Source organism: Porites lutea, chromosome 11 (genome assembly GCF_958299795.1).
Source record: "Porites lutea chromosome 11, jaPorLute2.1, whole genome shotgun sequence".
Classification (NCBI taxonomy): Eukaryota; Metazoa; Cnidaria; class Anthozoa; order Scleractinia; family Poritidae; genus Porites; species Porites lutea.
Window position 1 is genome coordinate 22,014,983 of NC_133211.1, and position 18,145 is coordinate 22,033,127.

General features: G+C 39.8%; 1 protein-coding gene across 4 annotated transcripts in view; it reads right to left on the bottom strand.

Moving 5' to 3' along the window:
* The window catches only part of LOC140952829 (uncharacterized), a 36,091-nt gene extending 35,810 nt beyond the window's left edge, over nt 1–281 (bottom strand). Inside the window, exon 1 of one of the 4 annotated variants that reach the window (XM_073402283.1) lies at nt 47–269. In XM_073402283.1, the coding sequence (XP_073258384.1) occupies nt 47–242 (196 nt within the window). In that variant the 5' untranslated portion in view covers nt 243–269. Of the gene's footprint in view, nt 1–46 lie in introns of all 4 variants that reach the window. The other 3 variants (XM_073402285.1, XM_073402284.1, XM_073402282.1) reach the window with 3 other exon arrangements.
* Between the last annotated feature and the right edge of the window lie 17,864 nt (nt 282–18,145).

Genomic DNA, 18,145 nt, shown 5'->3' on the forward strand with positions numbered 1-18,145 from the left:
CTAACAAAACGTTGTCCTGAAATGGTCAAGCTTCAAGGTCAGTTACCTTTGTCCTCTTGCGTGGGGATCCTTTCATCTTCCCTGTCATCTTCTACAGGATTTTCAGCTACAACTTCAGCATTATTGATCCCAATGAGAGTGTTTTCATGAGGTGCAACACTCTCCTCAGCCGATGTTTCTGCTTTTATAACAGCAAAAACCGCGAGAAGAACGAGTATAATTCCTCGAGTAACGCGCTTCATGTTGGCTGCCAGCTACAGTGCCGTTTCTGTTTGTGAAACAGGCCTTTTTGTAATAAGACAAAGCGGAAGCAAATTCCAATTACTAGTTCAATTGTCCTTTTTAAAGTGTAATTGCCTCTCAGGTAAAGTGAGCAACTACTTATGAGGCTTACAGCAGATATCAAGTTTGAAATGAGTGCTTAAAACTTAAATGGTCAATATGTGAGAGGATGAATGATTACAGTTTGTATTCGAGAGGACGGACTGGCCGTTTTTCACTTTTTTCTTCTTTAACCTGTATGAAGGAAAGACCCTACATCTACTAAAGTTATCAAAAAGTTCAAGAAACTTAGGCAGCATTCCACAATATATAACGTTCTCAAGATATACATGTAAATAGAAAAGGAAACGTTAATTGTAACAATATTGATTCCCCATCCTTCCTTCATATGAATCAGTTGATGTGATTTAACCTTCATAAAATGATGAAAATATTACTTTGTCAACCACCGAGTTCCTTTGCAGTAGAATCATTGAGAAGCGTCTTTTATCTCAAAAGTTTAAATGTTCATAAACCTTATTTACTTGCACTATTGATTCAGTTGTACAGGGCAGATAAAATTGTCATCAAAATAAAAGATATTTGTTGCCGGATGACTGTATTCGTATACCTAACGCTAAAAGGAAGGAGTCAATGCCCTCTACACAGGCAAGCACAAAATATATCGTTAATATTGTTTTATTCTTAACTCCACGGTCCTTGTTATTTTACTGTACTTATATAAATATATTTAGTCATCGATTTGCTGAAAGGGCACCTGAAACGTTAATTTAGTCACGTATTTGGAACGTTAGAAATTATATCTTATCATTGTTCTTTCAGCTTCCCGCTTTTAGCGCTACTCAATAAATGTTAACTAATTTGAGAAGGCATCCATTATGGCATTCAATTAGATTATTGAAGGATTGTGATTTACGTGACGGTGAAAATTAAGTGTGCTCGCGCTTGACGAGTGAGCTGCTTCTCTTACTCTTAGTTCCGGCCCGTTTCCCACGGGACCATTGCGTCATTGGGACGGCTGAATAGAGACATTTTTTTATTATAGGATGTGTCACGGCTGGCTTGTTCATTTTTATTATAATGCCAATTACGTGTCCATATTCGCTATGGAGATTAAGAGATAATATGTAAATGACAAAATCACAGCTTTGCATCAAACAAATATGTCTCCCAAGCATTAAATCAAACGTTTCCAATGAACAAAAATGAATTATTGAAAAACTGTTTGGCTAACAAGATTTCAAAAACCCCTATCGAAATCCGTTTCAATCTTGGTCGAGTTTGTCCATCCCTGTCTTCTTTTATATTTGCTTCGCTGTTTATAAATTCCTTTTATTTTTTGAGTGGTTATCTTACGTTTTACTCAACTCGGTGGCAGGCTCCTGCACTCTTTTAATTTTGATATTAAGTTTCTTGACACAGATTCTTTAACATTCCCCGCATAAATCAACCGCCATATGCGTTTCACAATATTTCGTAAAACCTCCAACTTCTAACATTTTTCTTTATCTGTGAAAACCTTGACAACATCTTCAGAAATGATATGTAACTGACGGAGTGCCAAATTGTGTTTGGGGACATTTCTCGTTAGGCCATTGGGGTTCATTTCAGGGGCTGCCCCACAGCGTTTATTGTGGCTCTGTCAGTCAGATAAAAATACTAAAATGCGCACAAATACCTTATCAACGGTACGTAATCATTAGTTCTCAGTTAAAATTACACTGAACTTTCTCTACCTTAATCGAGAGAAAGCTCTTTAACATACAGAAGACAGGTAAAAGACTCATTTTTTGACCGGTACTGATTGGTCGTTAAATATAGCTGCTAGATGTTTTTGTTATTACTCTGTTCGTAACTGAAGGTATCTGTAGTCTTTTAAGCCGTGAGCATGTTTAGTCTTTTTGAGGGTTTTCTTTTAATATTTGCCTGCTCAAATAAGTGAGAAGTTATTTCATGCACGACTTTGAGGAAGAAACGATTATAAAAATTGTTTTTTTTAACAATGGTTTCCCAATCTATGGCTATAAAAGTAGGATGATCTATAATCACCGTGTTTTTTGTCTCTAAAAATTAAGTGTAAACGGCCCTTTTTTATTAAAAATTTTATCACTCATTTTTGAAATAACTTTTGTAACTTATGTTGTACATCTTATCTCAAGGAGGCCAATTTGGAAGGCAAATTTGAGGTTTCAGAAGTTATATTGAAATACAGTTTTCTAATACCTTTAAGTCTGAAACAAGAAGTAGGCACTTGAGAACTACTGACGTTCAATGTAGTATTATCCAATTGGTAATAGCCTGAATATGCGTAAGACAAGATGTTCAGGTCATTCAGAGTAAACGTTTACACAGCCGAGAGGAGCTTCCACAAAAGAAACGCTCAATTATAGCTTGTTGCCATGCCAAATTCTCTAACTGAAGTTCATCCCAGTCTATGTTGGCCCCTTTTCACATGTAAGGCTCCTTGAAACCTTTAGTATTAATTTCATAGTACAAGCTCACCTAGAGATAACCTCGGGCCGAGTGAATCATAAAGCGCTTGGCACTGAAAAGTATAGGCGCTATATAAATATTTTTTATTATTTTTATTATATTATTATTATCTGAAAGGTTAAGTTACACGGTTTCTAAAGAAATGAGACGACATTTTTTAGCCTTAATTTTAAGTGGGAAATCGTAAAAAAAGTGCCCTGTCATTTCCTTTTTGTCGCTTGACTGAGAAACTGAGTATTGAAATGGGTCAACTTACTCGGATAATTTAGGAAAATTAGCACAGTACCAAACGATCACAAAATTGATTGAAATAAAAGAATACAGTGAAACCTCGATATAACCTCTATATAACGAATTCCTCGGTATAATTAATTATTCCTTGAGCCCGAATGGTCTCTGACTCAGAAGCCATGAGGCGAGAGGAATACAGTCGACTTTCGATAACTCGAACCTTCAAGGGAAATCGAAAAAAGTTCGAGTTATCGGGAGCTCGAAGAAAATATTCGAGAGTAAGGTAAAAAACAGTTTTTACTGCACAGTGAACATTGTAATCACATTTAATTGTAGAAATGTCAAGTGAAAATTAAAAGATACTTCTAGATTATAAATCAGAACGTAACGTAACAAAACATAGGCTAAATAGAGCATGCGTTTTACTGTTTTGAGAAGTAAAGCTGCTTCACGTTAGCCTGTGACAATCAACATCAGCCTCCATTAGTAAACTATACTCCTACAACACGTTAATAGGAAATCCAAAATTCAATGTTTCGGACGCCAGTAGACGGCTCTTTTCCCGACTTTTTAAGGGCTCAAAACATGGTTCGAGTTATCGAGGGTAAAATTATATAGAAAATGACCTGAGGGGAAACGAAAACTGGTTCGAGTTAGCGGGAGTTCGAGTTATCGAGGGTTCGAGTTGCCGAGGGTAAAATTACAGTAAATGTATGACAGAAATCCAGGGGAAATCGATTTTGGTTCGAGTCAGCGCGAGGTTCGAGTTAGCGAGGGTTCTAGTTAACGGGAGTCGACTGTAATTGTTTTAGTGAAATCCAACTAGTTGTTAGAGCGGTTTTCACTTGACCGTCGTAAAACCAAAACTAAAGTAAATACACTAGCCAACCAAAGGGCGTAGTAAAACCAAAACCAAAACCAATCCCTTTCGACAGTCAAGTGAAAACCGCTCTAAAAAATATCGAGGCAAAACAACTCTAGCAAGCAAAATGCGATTCAGCCGCCATTGTTTTAGTTCTTAAAGTCGGCGCAATCGCTACTAGTTCCAGTTATAAGACATAGCCTACTAGTAGTAACTCAGCCAATCAGAACGCAGCATTGATAATAGACCTCGCCCCATGTAAGGGAATCCAAGACACTCTTGGATTCTGGATTCCACGCCGTGGATTCCGGATTCCATTTACTAGATTCCAGATCTTTTTAAGTGGAACTTGGATTCCGGATTCGAATTGTTAGTGGGATTCCGGATTCCTACATCTGTATTCCGGATTCCAAGGCCCAGGATTCCGGATTCCACAAGCAAAAATTTCCAAGATTCCGGATTCCAAATGCAAAAATTTCCCGGATTCCGGAATCCGGATTCCTTTACGTGGGGCGATAGACCGCTAGTTGGATTTTACTACCAAACGATATTCTTCGCACCAGTAATAGTAAAACAAATAGGAAAGAACCTCGATTTAAACCTCGTTATGGTGAACAAAGTTTGCTAGTCCCAATTTGTTATATCGAGGTTGTTCCACTGTAGCTGCTCTGGATCAGTTGACAAAAAAACACAAGAGAAGTACAGAGTCGACTGAAGCCAGAAAGAAAAAAAGGGTACCCACTGTTATCCTCTCTTGCTTATATCTACAATCGGCGACAAAATTAGTTGAGACACTTTGTCTTAAAGGGGTTTTCTGACGCTTGACTGACTTCCAGGGGGGAAAATAAAGCTTTTACTCCCCCATCCACTTCATGCAATGTTGTGCCGCTGTTCGAGCTACCTCTTGAAAACAACAAACACCACAACTTTGAACGAAGGAGAGTGGGGAGGGGGAAGCGGGTGTGTATTCTTTTGTTGTCTGTGGTTACCCAATTTGAGTACAATGTCTCAACAATTTTGTCGGCGATTGTAACCTCATTTTTGGAAATGTCATTCCTACCGAACATTGTAGCAGTTTGACTGAAAAGTAGCCCGAAGAGTAAGTTTTAAGCATCCAGTCCAATAACCCCAAAAACAAACTGTAGAAGGAAAAGGAGAGGAGAAATGAGAGTGCGAGAAAGCAGTGCTTGTACTCTTACCTTTTATGTTGGCTACGTGGGAGAGACATTATTTATTATCCTTATTTATTTTTCACTTCACTCCTATAGCTACTTATGATTGCGTTTTCCCCTAATTTGGTGCTTCAACGTCGTTTTTAGTGTTAAAAATCAGGCTCACAGGCTAAATAAAATACCCGCATTTCAGTTTCCACTGTATTTCAGTAGAGTGTAACGCAATGCCACTTGAATGCAATATATGATCATATATAATGACAAAATTTATGATTTTGCAAAATTGTCAGATTTTCGCAGCCTCAACAATTAATTTTCGAAATACCTTGCGATTTTTCGAAAGCTTACCTTGTTTCGTCCAGGTAGTGGTTTCTTGAGTCTCGTCTCGCGTGGCTTATGGTTGCTGTTCACTTGAAACCACTCTAAGGCATACAAAACTGCTAAGCAGGCGTCAGGGGCGTCCTCGATTTGCACTAGCCTGCGAGCAAGCTCTCCTATTTGGGCGAGCGAAGCGAGCCGCGCGAGAACGCGCAAGCGAGCGGCGAAGCCGAGAGGGGGGGGGGGGGGGCGGCCCCTAGCTGGCGCGTTCTCGCGAGGCTAGCTTCGCTTGCCCAAATAGGAGAGCTTGCTCGCAGGCTAGATTTGCACGTACTGCTTGCTGATGTACATTTACGCAATAGGCTGTCCGGGTAGTAGTAAGGCGGCACCCAATCCTTTCTGAACCACTTCACATTAGGGGAAATGAAGCAAAGACGACGGCGACGGCTTTGAGAACGTCACTTAAAAAATGAATTCACTCTGCCTCGAATTTTTTCGCGCTTATTCCATCTCGAAAAATTCGCCAAGTGCTGGCAATATCTTTTTTGGAGTTGAATTCTAAAGGACTGTATCAAAGTTCAGGAAAAAGAAAGTTATTGTCTTTTGTTCCCGTCTGCGACAAAACGTAAAATTAGGAAGTTTCACGTTGTAGTCGTGCAGCGACGGCAAAGAAATCATTTCAAAAAGGATGATAGCGGCTTTATCCCGTCTGAGAGTTCGGGCATAAACTTCGAAAGATATGTGGCGAAACTTTTAAGGTGCTGAGCATCGTCCTGAATTTGGGACTTAGGCTTCAATCCTGTCAGGGTCCTGCTCTAGGTCATTGTCAGTAAGGATCCCCGAGAACATGCCCAATGAACTCTTACTACTTTTTGTAACTGAGCCTGAGCTTAATTCCCTTTTTTTTCAAAGTTATGCCACGTTCTTTGCATCGAAGGAGAGCTTCGAGAATTATATCGTAAGCCTGCTCTACTGTGTCACACGATACACAAGGTTGTCATCGGTTATGCGGTTAAGCATACCTCGTTCCAGGCCCTCCATGACTGACCTTTTTTCGAAAGGGCATGCAATCTCAGCTAGCGGATCTTGCCATAGGTTGTTCCAAACATCGTTAGTAAACTAGCCTCTTCGCTTAAAACACAGTGCGAGAAACCGGTTGGGAGGACAACCGCGGTGAACGCCTTGGCCTGGGCGCAAGTTCCGGCTGTATTTAATCGAGGACCTTGTTTTTTCTCTAAAGGGATCTGTTGAGATGTTTGGGGTAGACACAGATCCTCGATGCACCAGATCTCTTTGTTGACACCACAATGTTATTAACCAAGGGCGTTGGCTAGTCTACAGGCACGATGATGGTCTCATTCAATGTCTTGTCCAAATCGTCTTCAGTTTTTCCTTCGATGGGGATATAATCACCGGTTCAGGGTTAGGCTCAACCTCCTAGCCTGCGTAGCAGTCATTTCCGTTTCCCGTGAAGAGGGGCAAATACATGCGTAAGGCAAAAACGGGCAGAAATGTAGGATTGGGGAAGGAAGAAAAGATGTCTGAGCACAACGCGAGATTACAAACGATTGGACGAGGATAAATTTAGATATGACATTGAAACGACACCTTTCCATGTTTCATTGGTTTTTGACGAACACCTGATTGACAGTATCTGTAATGAGCATGCCCCATTAAAGCAAGTGAAAATTTGGGACACATCAGCGCTGTGGATCACTAATGACATAAGATATGAAATGAACCGAAGGTATAAGTTATTCAAACGGACCATTTCATCCAAAAGCCCAAAATTGTAGTAAGAGTATAAGAGAGAGAACGGAAGTTTATTCCAGTCTATGCTGGCCTCCCACACGTAAGACTAAATAATGTAACCTGTAACGTTTATTTCATAGGTCAGTTACTTAGAGATAACGTTGGGCCGAGTGAGTAACAAAGTGAAAGGTCAACGATGGTTTCTAAAGACATGAGACTACATTTTTTCGGCTAAATGACCTTGAGGAACTTTTTAGGGAAAATTGAAAAAGAAAAAGTGCCGGGTCATTTCCTTTTTGTCCCTTGACTGGGTAACTGAGTGTTGAAATGGGTCAACTTACCGTATTTATTCGATTAACCGCCCTGGGCGCTTATTAAATTTTTGGACCTTGAGAGTGGGCGCTTATTTGAGGCGGGCCCTTATTCGAGGCTGGGCGCTTATTAAATTTTCACTATTTTCAGCAAGTGTAGTATGTTTATTTTGCAACAAAACAGTAAATGCTAATAACAAAACGCGAAGAAATAACAAAGCAAGATTTCTGTAAAATACTCTGAAGAAACCTCCGTCTTCGGGGAAGTCTCTTATTACGGTCCTTATTCAATTTCAATTTCAATCTCATTGTCACTCAAGTGGGTGGGGTGAAGTTGGGCGCTTATTTGAGTTTAGTAAGGAGGAGGGGGTGGGGTGAGCGCTTATTCGAGGCTGGGCGCTTATCAACTTTTTTGCCTTTAGGATGGCCGCTTATTCGAGGTGGGCGCTAATTCGAGGTTGGGCGCTTATTCGAATAAATACAGTACTCAAATATTTTTTAAAAAAACTAGCTAACCGAACGATCACAATAAAATTGTAGAATCAAGAAGCGTCTTTTATCTCAAAAGTTAAAATGTTCATAAACCTTATCTGCTTGCACTATTGATTCAGTTGTACAGGGCAGATAAAATTGTCATCAAAGTAAAAGATATTTGTGGCCGGATGACTGTATTCGTATACCTAACGCTAAAAGGAAGGAGTCAATGCCCGCTACACAGGAAAGCATAAAATATATCGTTAATTTTGTTTTATTCTTAACTCGTCCTTGTTATTTTACTGTACTTATAGAAATATATTTGATCATCGATTTGCTGAATTAGAAAGGGCACCTGAAACGTTAATTTAGTCACGTATTTGGAACGTTAGAAATTATATCTTATCATTGTTCTTTCAGCTCCCCCGCTTTTAGCGCTACTCAATAAATGCAGTAACTAATTTGAGAAGGCATCCATTATAGCATTCAATTAGATTAATGAAGGATTGTGATTTACGTGACGGTGAAAATTAAGTGCGCTCGCGCTTAACGAGTGAGCTGGTTCTCTTACTCTAGTTCCCATTTTCCACGGGACCATTGCGTCATTGGGACGGCTGAATTGAATAGACTGAGACATTTTTTATATTAAAAGATTTGTCACGGCTCGCTTGTTCATTTTCTTTATACTGCCAATTACGTGTCCATATTCGCTATGGAGTTTTAACGATAATATGTAATTGGCAAAATCACAGCTTTGCATCAAACAAATATGTCTCCCAAGCATTAAATCAAACGTTTCCAATGGACAAAAATGAACTATTGAAAAACCCCTATTGCAATCCGTTTCAATCTTCGTCGAGTTTGTCCATCCCTGTCTTCTTTTATATTTGCTTCGCAGTTTATAAATTCTTTTAATTTTCGAGTGGTTATCTTATGTTTTACTCAACTTGGTGGCAGGTTCCTGCACTCTTTTAATTTTGATATTAAGTTTCTTGACACAGCTCCTCTAACATTCCCCGCATAAATCAACCGCCATATGCGTTTTACAATATTTCGTAAAACCTCCAACTTCTAACATTTTTCTTTATCTGTGAAAACTTTGAGAACATCTTCAGAAATGATATGTAACTGACGGAGTTCCAAATTGTGTTTGGGGACATTTCTCGTTGGGTCATGGGGGTTCATTTCAGGGGCTGCCCCACAGCGTTTATTGTGAGTCTGTCAGTCAGCTAAAAATACTAAAATGCGCACAAATACCTTATCAACGGTACGTAATCATTAGTTCTCAGTTAAAATTACACTGAACTTTCTTTACCTTAATCGAGAGAAAGCTCTTTAACATACAGAAGACATGTAAAAGACTCATTTTTTGACCGGTACTGATTGGTCGTTAAATATAGCTGCTAGATGTTTTTGTTATTACTCTGTTCGTAACTGAAGGTATCTGTATTCTTTTAAGCCGTGAGCATGTTTAGTCTTTTTGAGGGTTTTCTTTTAATATTTGCCTGCTCAAATAAATGAGAGGTTATTTCATGCACGATTTCAAGGAAGAAACGATTATAAAAATTGTCTTTTTTTAATAATGGTTTCCCAATCTATGGCTAAAGAAGTAGGATGATCTTTAACCACCGTGTTTTTTGTCTGTATACATTAAGTGTAAACAGCCCTTTTTATCAAAAATTTTATCACTCATTTTTGAAATAACTTTTGAGACTTATGTTGTACATCTTATCTCAAGGAGGCCAATTTAGAAGGCAAATTTGAGGTTTCAGAAGTTATATTGAAATACAGTTTTCTAATACCTTTAAGTCTGAAACAAGAAGTAGGCACTTGAGAACTACTGACGTTCAATGTAGTTTTATCCAACTGGTAATAGACTGAATATGGGTAAGACAAGATATTCAGGTCATTTAGGGTAAAAGTTTATACAGCCGAGAGGAGCTTCCACAAAAGAAACGCTCAATTATAGCTTGTTGCCATGCCAAATTCTCTAACTGAAGTTCATCCCAGTCTATGTTGGCCCCCTTTCACATGTAAGGCTCCTTGAAACTTTTAATATTAATTTCATAGTACAAGCTTACCTAGAGATAACCTCGGGCCGAGTGAATCATACAGCGCTTGGCACTGAAAATTATAGGCGCTATATAAATATTTTTTATTATTTTTATTATATTATTATTAACTGAAAGGTTAAGTTACACGGTTTCTAAAGAAATGAGACGACATTTTTTAGCCTTAATTTTAAGTGGAAAATCGTAAAAAAAGTGCCCTGTCATTTCCTTTTTGTCGCTTGACTGAGTAACTGAGTATTGAAATGGGTCAACTTACTCGGATAATTTAGCACAGTACCAAACGATCACAAAATTGATTGAAATAAAAGAATACAGTGAAACCTTGATATAACTTCTATATAGCGAATTCCTCGGTATAGTTAATTATTCCTCGAGCCCGAATGGTCTCTGACTCAGAAGCCATGAGGCGAGAGGAATAATTTTTTCAGTAAAATGCAACTAGTTGATAAAAATATCGAGGCAAAACAACTCTAGCAAGCAAAATGCGATTCAGCCGCCATTGTTTTAGTTCTTAAAGTCGGCGCTTTCGCTACTAGTGGGTTATAAGACATAGTCTACTAGTAGTAACTAGTAGTAACTCAGCCAATCAGAACGCAGCATTGATAATAGACCGCTAGTTGGATTTACTACCAAACGATATTCTTCGCACCAGTAATAGTAAAACAAATAGGAAAGAACCTCGATTTAAACCTCGTTATGGTGAACAAAGTTTGCTAGTCCCAATTTGTTATATCGAGGTTGTTCCACTGTAGCTGCTCTGGATCAGTTGACAAAAAACACAAGAGAAGTACAGAGTCGACTGAGGCCAGAAAGAAAAAAAGGGTACCCACTGTTATCCTCTCTTGCTTATATCTACAATCGGCGACAAAATTAGTTGAGACACTTTGTCTTAAAGGGGTTTTTTGACGCTTTACTGACTTCCAGGGGGGAAAATAAAGCTTTTACTCCCCCATCCACTTCATGCAATGTTGTGCCGCTGTTCGAGCTAACTCTTGAAAACAACAAACACCACAACTTTGAACGAAGGAGAGTGAGGAGGGGGGAGCGGGTGTGTATTCTTTTGTTGTCTGTGGTTACCCTATTTGAGTACAATGTCTCAACAATTTTGTCTGTAGAAGGAAAAGGAGAGGAGAAATAGAGAGTGCGAGAAAGCAGTGCTTGTACATGAGAGTAGCTTTTATGTTGGCTACGTGGGAGAAAAATCATTTATTATCCTTATTTATTTTTCACTTCACTCCTATAGCTACTTATGATTGCGTTTTCCCCTAATTTGGTGCTTCAACGTCGTTTTTAGTGTTAAAAATCAGGCTCACAGGCTAAATAAAATACCCGCTTTTCAGTTTCCACTGTATTTCAGTAGAGTGTAACGCAATGCCACTTGAATGCAATATATGATCATATATAATGACAAAATTTATAATTTTGCAAAATTGTCAGATTTTCGCAGCCTCAACAATTAATTTTTCGAAATACCTTGCGATTTTTCGAAAGCTTACCTTGTTTCGTCCAGGTAGTGGTTTCTTGAGTCTCGTCTCGCGTGGCTTATGGTTGCTGTTCACTTGAAACCACTCTAAGGCATACAAAATTGCTAAGCAGGCGTCAGGCGCGTCCTCGATTTGCACTAGCCTGCGTGCAAGCTCTCCTATTTGGGCGAGCGAACCGAGCCGCGCGAGAACGCGCGAACGAGTGGCGAAGCCGCGAGGGGCGGGGGGGGCGGTCCCTAGCTCGCGCGTTCTCGCGAGGCTAGCTTCGCTTGCCCAAATAGGAGAGCTTGCTCGCAGGCTAGATTTGCACGTACTGCTTGCTGATGTACATTTACGCAATAGGCTGTCCGGGTAGTAGTAAGGCGCCACCCAATCCTTTCTGAACCACTTCACATTAGGGAAAATGAAGCAACGACGACGGCGACGGCTTTGAGAACGTCACTTAAAAAATGAATTCACTCTGCCTCGAATTTTTTCGCGCTTATTCCATTTCGTACAATTCGCCAAGTGCTGGCAATATCTTTTTTGGAGTTGAATTCTAAAGGACTGTATCAAAGTTCAGGAAAAAGAAAGTTATTGTCTTTTGTTCCCGTCTGCGACAAAACGTAAAATTAGGAAGTTTCACGTTGTAGTCGTGCAGCGACGGCAAAGAAATCATTTCAAAAAGGATGATAGCGGCTTTATCCCGTCTGAGAGTTCGGGCATAAACTTCGAAAGATATGTGGCGAAACTTTTAAGGTGCTGAGCATCGTCCAGAATTTGGGACTTAGGCTTCAATCCTGTCAGGGTCCCGCTCTAGGTCATTGTCAGTAAGGATCCCCGAGAACATGCCCAATGAACTCTTACTACTTTTTGTAACTGAGCCTGAGCTTAATTCCCTTTTTTTTCAAAGTTATGCCACGTTCTTTGCATCGAAGGAGAGCTTCGAGAATTATATCGTTGTCTGCATAAGCCTGCTCTACTGTGTCACACGATACACAAGGTTGTCATCGGTTATGCGGTTAAGCATACCTCGTTCCAGGCCCTCCATGACTGACCTTTTTTCGAAAGGGCATGCAATCTCAGCTAGCGGAACTTGCCATAGGTTGTTCCAAACATCTGGGATCTGTTGAGATGTTTGGGGTAGACACAGATCCTCGATGCACCAGATCTCTTTGTTGACACCACAATGTTATTAACCACAACGCGAGATTACAAACGATTGGACATTGGACATTGAAACGACACCTTTCCATATTTCATTGTTTTTTGACGAACACCTAATTGACAGTATCTGTAATGAGCATGCCCCATTAAAGCAAGTGAAAATTTGGGACACATCAGCGCTGTGGATCACTAATGACATAAGATATAAAATGAACCGAAGGTATAAGTTATTCAAACAGACCATTTCATCCAAAAGCCCAAAATTGTAGTAACAGTATAAGAGAGCTAGAAATGAGCTCACCTCGGATCTGAGACAATTCAAGGCCGCATACCTCTCCAGAATATTTACAGAAGTCAAGAAAGCTGGCGCTTATTAGAATTTGCTTAACAAAGCAATAAAACCTTTAACGCATGAGAGCATTGGTACCCTCCAAAGAGACGACAGTACTCTCGCCTTGACCGACCAGGAGAAATCTAATCTGAGCATTTCGTATTTTTCCACGATTGGCGAAAAGCTAGCAGCGACACTTTCGTCTATCAACAATGCTCCGCAATCAGCCCAAATAGTGTACATATAACATGTCAGCTATTTTTATTTTTTATTATCATTTGTAATTATTTTCTTCTATAGTTGAAAGACTTTTTATTTTTTACACACGACCCCACAAGCTTGTAAGCTTTTTTATAACTGTGTCATAAAGGTCTTTTTCTTCTTCTTCACAGCGGCAGATATTTTCTTTTCCTTCCCCGCCCCTCCCCCCTCTACTTTTTTGCTCCTTTCTGCCTCGCGCGTCTTCCTTGCCTGCCCCGCTTGTTCTGTTAGGTAGCGGAAACGACTGCTATACAGGCTACTCGACCTCCAGGTTAACTTTGCCGGGAAAGGTTCCAACTGGGCGGTTAAGACTGCTTTCTTTAATTCCACTTCCCTCTGGCGAATCCGATTGTTTCGCACGAAATTCTTCCCGTTCACCTTGATAATCTTCATGTGTTGGGCAGCCTGGGCTACTGTAAGCGACGTCAAATTAACTGCTACAACCTCAAACTCTCCCGAACGCTTTTTCCAATCCGACTTATGGGGTTTCGAATTATGATTAGCGTCACTTCTAGATTTCTGCTTTGTTCCACATAACCAGGCGTTTGGATGTCGGTGACAACTTAGAATCGCTGACAGGGCGTTTCCTAACGATATTGACTGACGCACCACAGTCAATTTGGAACGTGAGCAACGCCCGGTTTTCTATTACTAGCAGTGTAAAGATCTCTTTGGAAAGAGGAGATTCCGGCAAATCTAGGGAGTTTAATTATCGCACTGACAGTAGAAGCGATAATGCTGGTGATGAAATCTATAGCACTATCATCAGAGTTAGATTAGCTTGATAACTCGATCTGTTTATAACCGCTTTGGTTTTTGGCAAGGCTTCGCAATATATGATTTCGTTCTCCGAAATTTCAGCACTTGGAATACTGTTGGAACCCGAAGCTGGACATTTCTCTTTGATTTCTTCACTGTGTAGTCTCCACAACAAAACTTTCACTGTTTCGTGGAACACCTTGATGGAAGTCGTAGTGTAATACTGCTATGTGCCTACGACCTCGACGGATAACACCCTCCTCGATCTCCATAATTCTTCATAAGATACTCAACCTCATTCATTAATTGTTAATGAAAAGGATCAGTGTAGACCTTTATACTCCCTCGAACTCAGTTCATGACCCTATTAGAGTGATTTTACTTATACCGTGAAATGGGTAGTAAACTAAATAAATAAACACTATTACAGTGTACCATGTATTTCCATTGTCTTCCTTGTCCATGTCTACACGTACAGACTGTATCACCCCCGGGGGGGGGGGGGGTACTTGGGTATTTTTTGGGTGGGTATGTGCCGCCCGGAACTCCAAATTGGCACCCCGTTCTAAAAAAGATTTCCTCTAAAATTGATACCCCGTTCTAGAAATGGGCCAATTTTTTAGATCCCGTTCTAGAATTCGCCCTAAAACTGATACCCCGTTCTAGAAATGGGCCAATTTTTATACTCCGTTCTAGAAAGTTTGTAAATTGAAATAGCCCCTTTTTTTAAAAAAAAAGATATCTCTTTATTTGTTCGACTTATACATCAAATAAATGCTTCTTCATAATCAGCAACAATTTTAAGCAGAAAATATAGCCGTGATCCACAATTTTTTATACCCCGTTCTAGAAAACGCCTCTGAAATTGATACCCCGTTCTAAATCAGGAGCTTCAAAATCACGACCCCGTTGGGCGGCACATACCCGTATAGGTAATGTATGGGAGTACCCCCCCCCCCGGGGTATCACCAAGGCATGTATATTGTGCGTTCTTTCATTTACATAACACCAGGGCCAGTTGTTCGACCGACGCCGGTTAGCGCTAACCCAGGGTTAAATTTTAACCCGGAATTCTTTATCTTTTTATCAAAAGCACTCTCTCGGATAATTTTCTCTATTCTTTTTAGAACTGCCCAATGATTTTATCTGAACATCATTTGTTGTGGTTTTATAAAAGCACCAGACTAGGAAAGCATTTATCTTCTTAAAACAAACCACTAAGGAAGAGATTTGGAGGTCCAAAGATTCTTTAAACCGCGGCTTAAGTTAGACTTTCGTTTTGTTCAGGTCTGCATTTTAAAATTTGTTCTTTATTTAATGTTTTTAGTATATATATTTTTACTTTGTAAAGCGGCTATTGATCAGTATATGTCTATAAGGGATATATAAGTTATTAAATAATGATAATAATAATAATAATAATAATAATAATAATGATAATAATAATAATAATGATGATGATGATGATTATTATTATTATTACCTATTTGGCATTACTTTTTAGTATCGGTTACACGGGTTAAGTAAAATCACTCTATAAAATGGTCCAAAGAATTCTAAATGAATTCGAGCTAGCGCGTGTGAGCTACAACCACTTCCAAAAATGTTGAGACACTTTCACGAAAATAAAACCTTTCATGCTTCAAATCGCTGCTGGTCACAGGTCCGTGAGATATAATCCTGACCTCCCTCCTCCCTCCCATTCAAAGTTGTTCCTCCAAGTTTTAAGCATGGTCTTGTATTGCTAGCAACTTTGATAAGGGGTGGAGGGGGGGTCAGAAGCACAAGATCATGGACAGGCCTCAAGTACTTTTGTAACTGGTTGTCTCAGTTAAGTTTTACTTCAAAAAGCAATTTCCACGTCTCAACTTCCCAAAACGAAGACTACAGCAAGATAAACAAATAGAATGGCACTTTCTCTTGCTTTTCCTGGCTGACACATCATTGTCATTGATAGCAAACTGCATAAAAAAGCGCTTTAGAATGTAGTGACTTTTAAATTTGGCCTCAATTTTGTTGTAACGCATGTGCTATTATCTACCGTGACATGGCTTAAAGTTCCGGTGTTGTGATTACACTCTGAGAAGTATAAATGCGTAATCGCAGCATAGTTTTCCTTTTCTTATTATGTGAATAAAGCTGCCAAACCTTCATTTTCACCCCTGTATGTGTAACGCAATGACATTTGATATACAGTGGCGTTATGTAATCGGTATACCGCGTGACTTATTTTGAAAAACCGCTGTATCGAGCTGTCAAAGTAAAGCCGTTCAGTTTTTTTTTCATCTACTATATTGAAAATAAGATGGTTATTAAAGTCCGTTAGAGCTAGAGAGCAGAAAACGTTGTGTGCTTTGTGAGTTTTTATTTTCTGACGGTCTACCATTAATCATGGTCTACCATTCTGCAACAGTAAGAAATATGATATATGATTATATTTTTCTCATATGATGGCAGACCGTGTGACCGTTGACGCACGTAAATTCCTCACGTTACTATGCTGGAAAATTACTATTCTTGGCCGAGACAATAGACTACGAGTAGTCCCCCATTTTTCCTCAGGGACAGTAGAGCGAGCGAAACGCGAGCGCGCGTGAAAATCACCCCACGCTAGAAAAGGCGACACGCGGCGACGCCTTTTCTCGCGTGGGGTGATTTTCACGCGCGCTCGCGTTTCGCTCGCTCTACTATCCCTGGGGAAAAATGAGGGACTACTCGTAGTCTAGGGGACAGTGACTTCTTTTTTGTAAAGAAATACATTTCGATAACAAGTACAGAATGCAAAGCCACGTTATATGCGAGCTCTCGTGACTATGTTACTGAAATACGCGCGTGAATTTTCATGTTATCTGATCACTAGCCACATGCACTCGGGCTTCCAAATCAAAACAAAGTTGTAAGACAACCAAAAAGTAAACATAAAATAAAATCCAAACTTGTGTTAAGAAAAGTAAAGCCAACAACAGCTGCTTTTTAGCGTAACTTTTCTTTCCTGTTAATGGCAGGCGATAAAAGAGGAACCATTTCCATGTACTTACTCGAAACAACAATAAAAAGTTATCTCCTTGATCTAGCTGGGCATCTTAGGTCACTTTCCTTTCATAAGTAAACGTCTTTTACCCGAGTTCGAAGAAAATATATTATTTTTCGCATCTTTGTAGCATGTTACGACCAAAAGACCCTTTCGTTGCAGCTTACTAAAGATGGTGTGGCATCTTTTGCTACTCGCTTCCTTTAGAGCCCAACCACATAAACAAAAGTGGCAAAAACTGCCGTTTTTGTCTCGCCATTTTACAACACGCAAACCTAGGAAAATGAAATTCTGTTTTTTATAACCACCTCCTTGGGTGCAAAAAGTGCACTACGTTTTACCCTGTTTTATTTATAATCGGGTACCACGGCTATAGAGGTATGAAGGCCTCAGACAACCAGTCGCAAAAATGTTGAGACACTCTCACGAAAAAACAACCTTTCATGCTTCAAATCGCTGCTAGTCGCAGGTCCGTGAGATATAATACTCACCTCCCTCCTCCCTCCCATTCAAAGTTGTTCCTCCAAGTTTTTAGCATGGTTTTGTAGTGCTAGCAACTTTGATGAGGAGTGGAGGGGGGGGGGGGGGTGTCACAAGCACAAGATCATGGACAGGCCATTTAAGCCAAAATACGGTATAGTGTCTCAAGTACTTGCAACTGGTTGTAGCGTGTAGTGTTCGCCGTTCTATTTGCATTCTGAAATTTTAGTTCTGCATGGCGTATTATGAAGAACAGTGAATGTGAACGAGGTTTCGGGCCAGAGTCGGGCTTTCGCACTTTTCCAGAAGCCCCACAAAAAAAAGAAAGACAAGTGCCGCTCAAATGCCCCGGGGGTATGAGCGGGCTTGGAATTGACGGAGCCATTCTAACTTGATGGGAATTTTTTCTAGACAAAGAGTGCTGCATTTCCTGGTGCGTAAGGATTAAGATTACTGTTTGTCACTGTTCATATGCTGTACGGTGACATAGAACAATCCAAAAACGGTCAAAGTAGAGAGGAGGGGGTACACCTACTGCAGAACTCATCTGGCATAACTTTATGTCAAAAATAAAAAATGTTGAAAAAAGTGTTGTTTTATAAAATTTGTCGTTGTCTTGAAATATCTCATATCATTTTTTTAACTTCTGCATTAAATTGAACTTAAAGGATCCCTGATCTCTAGTC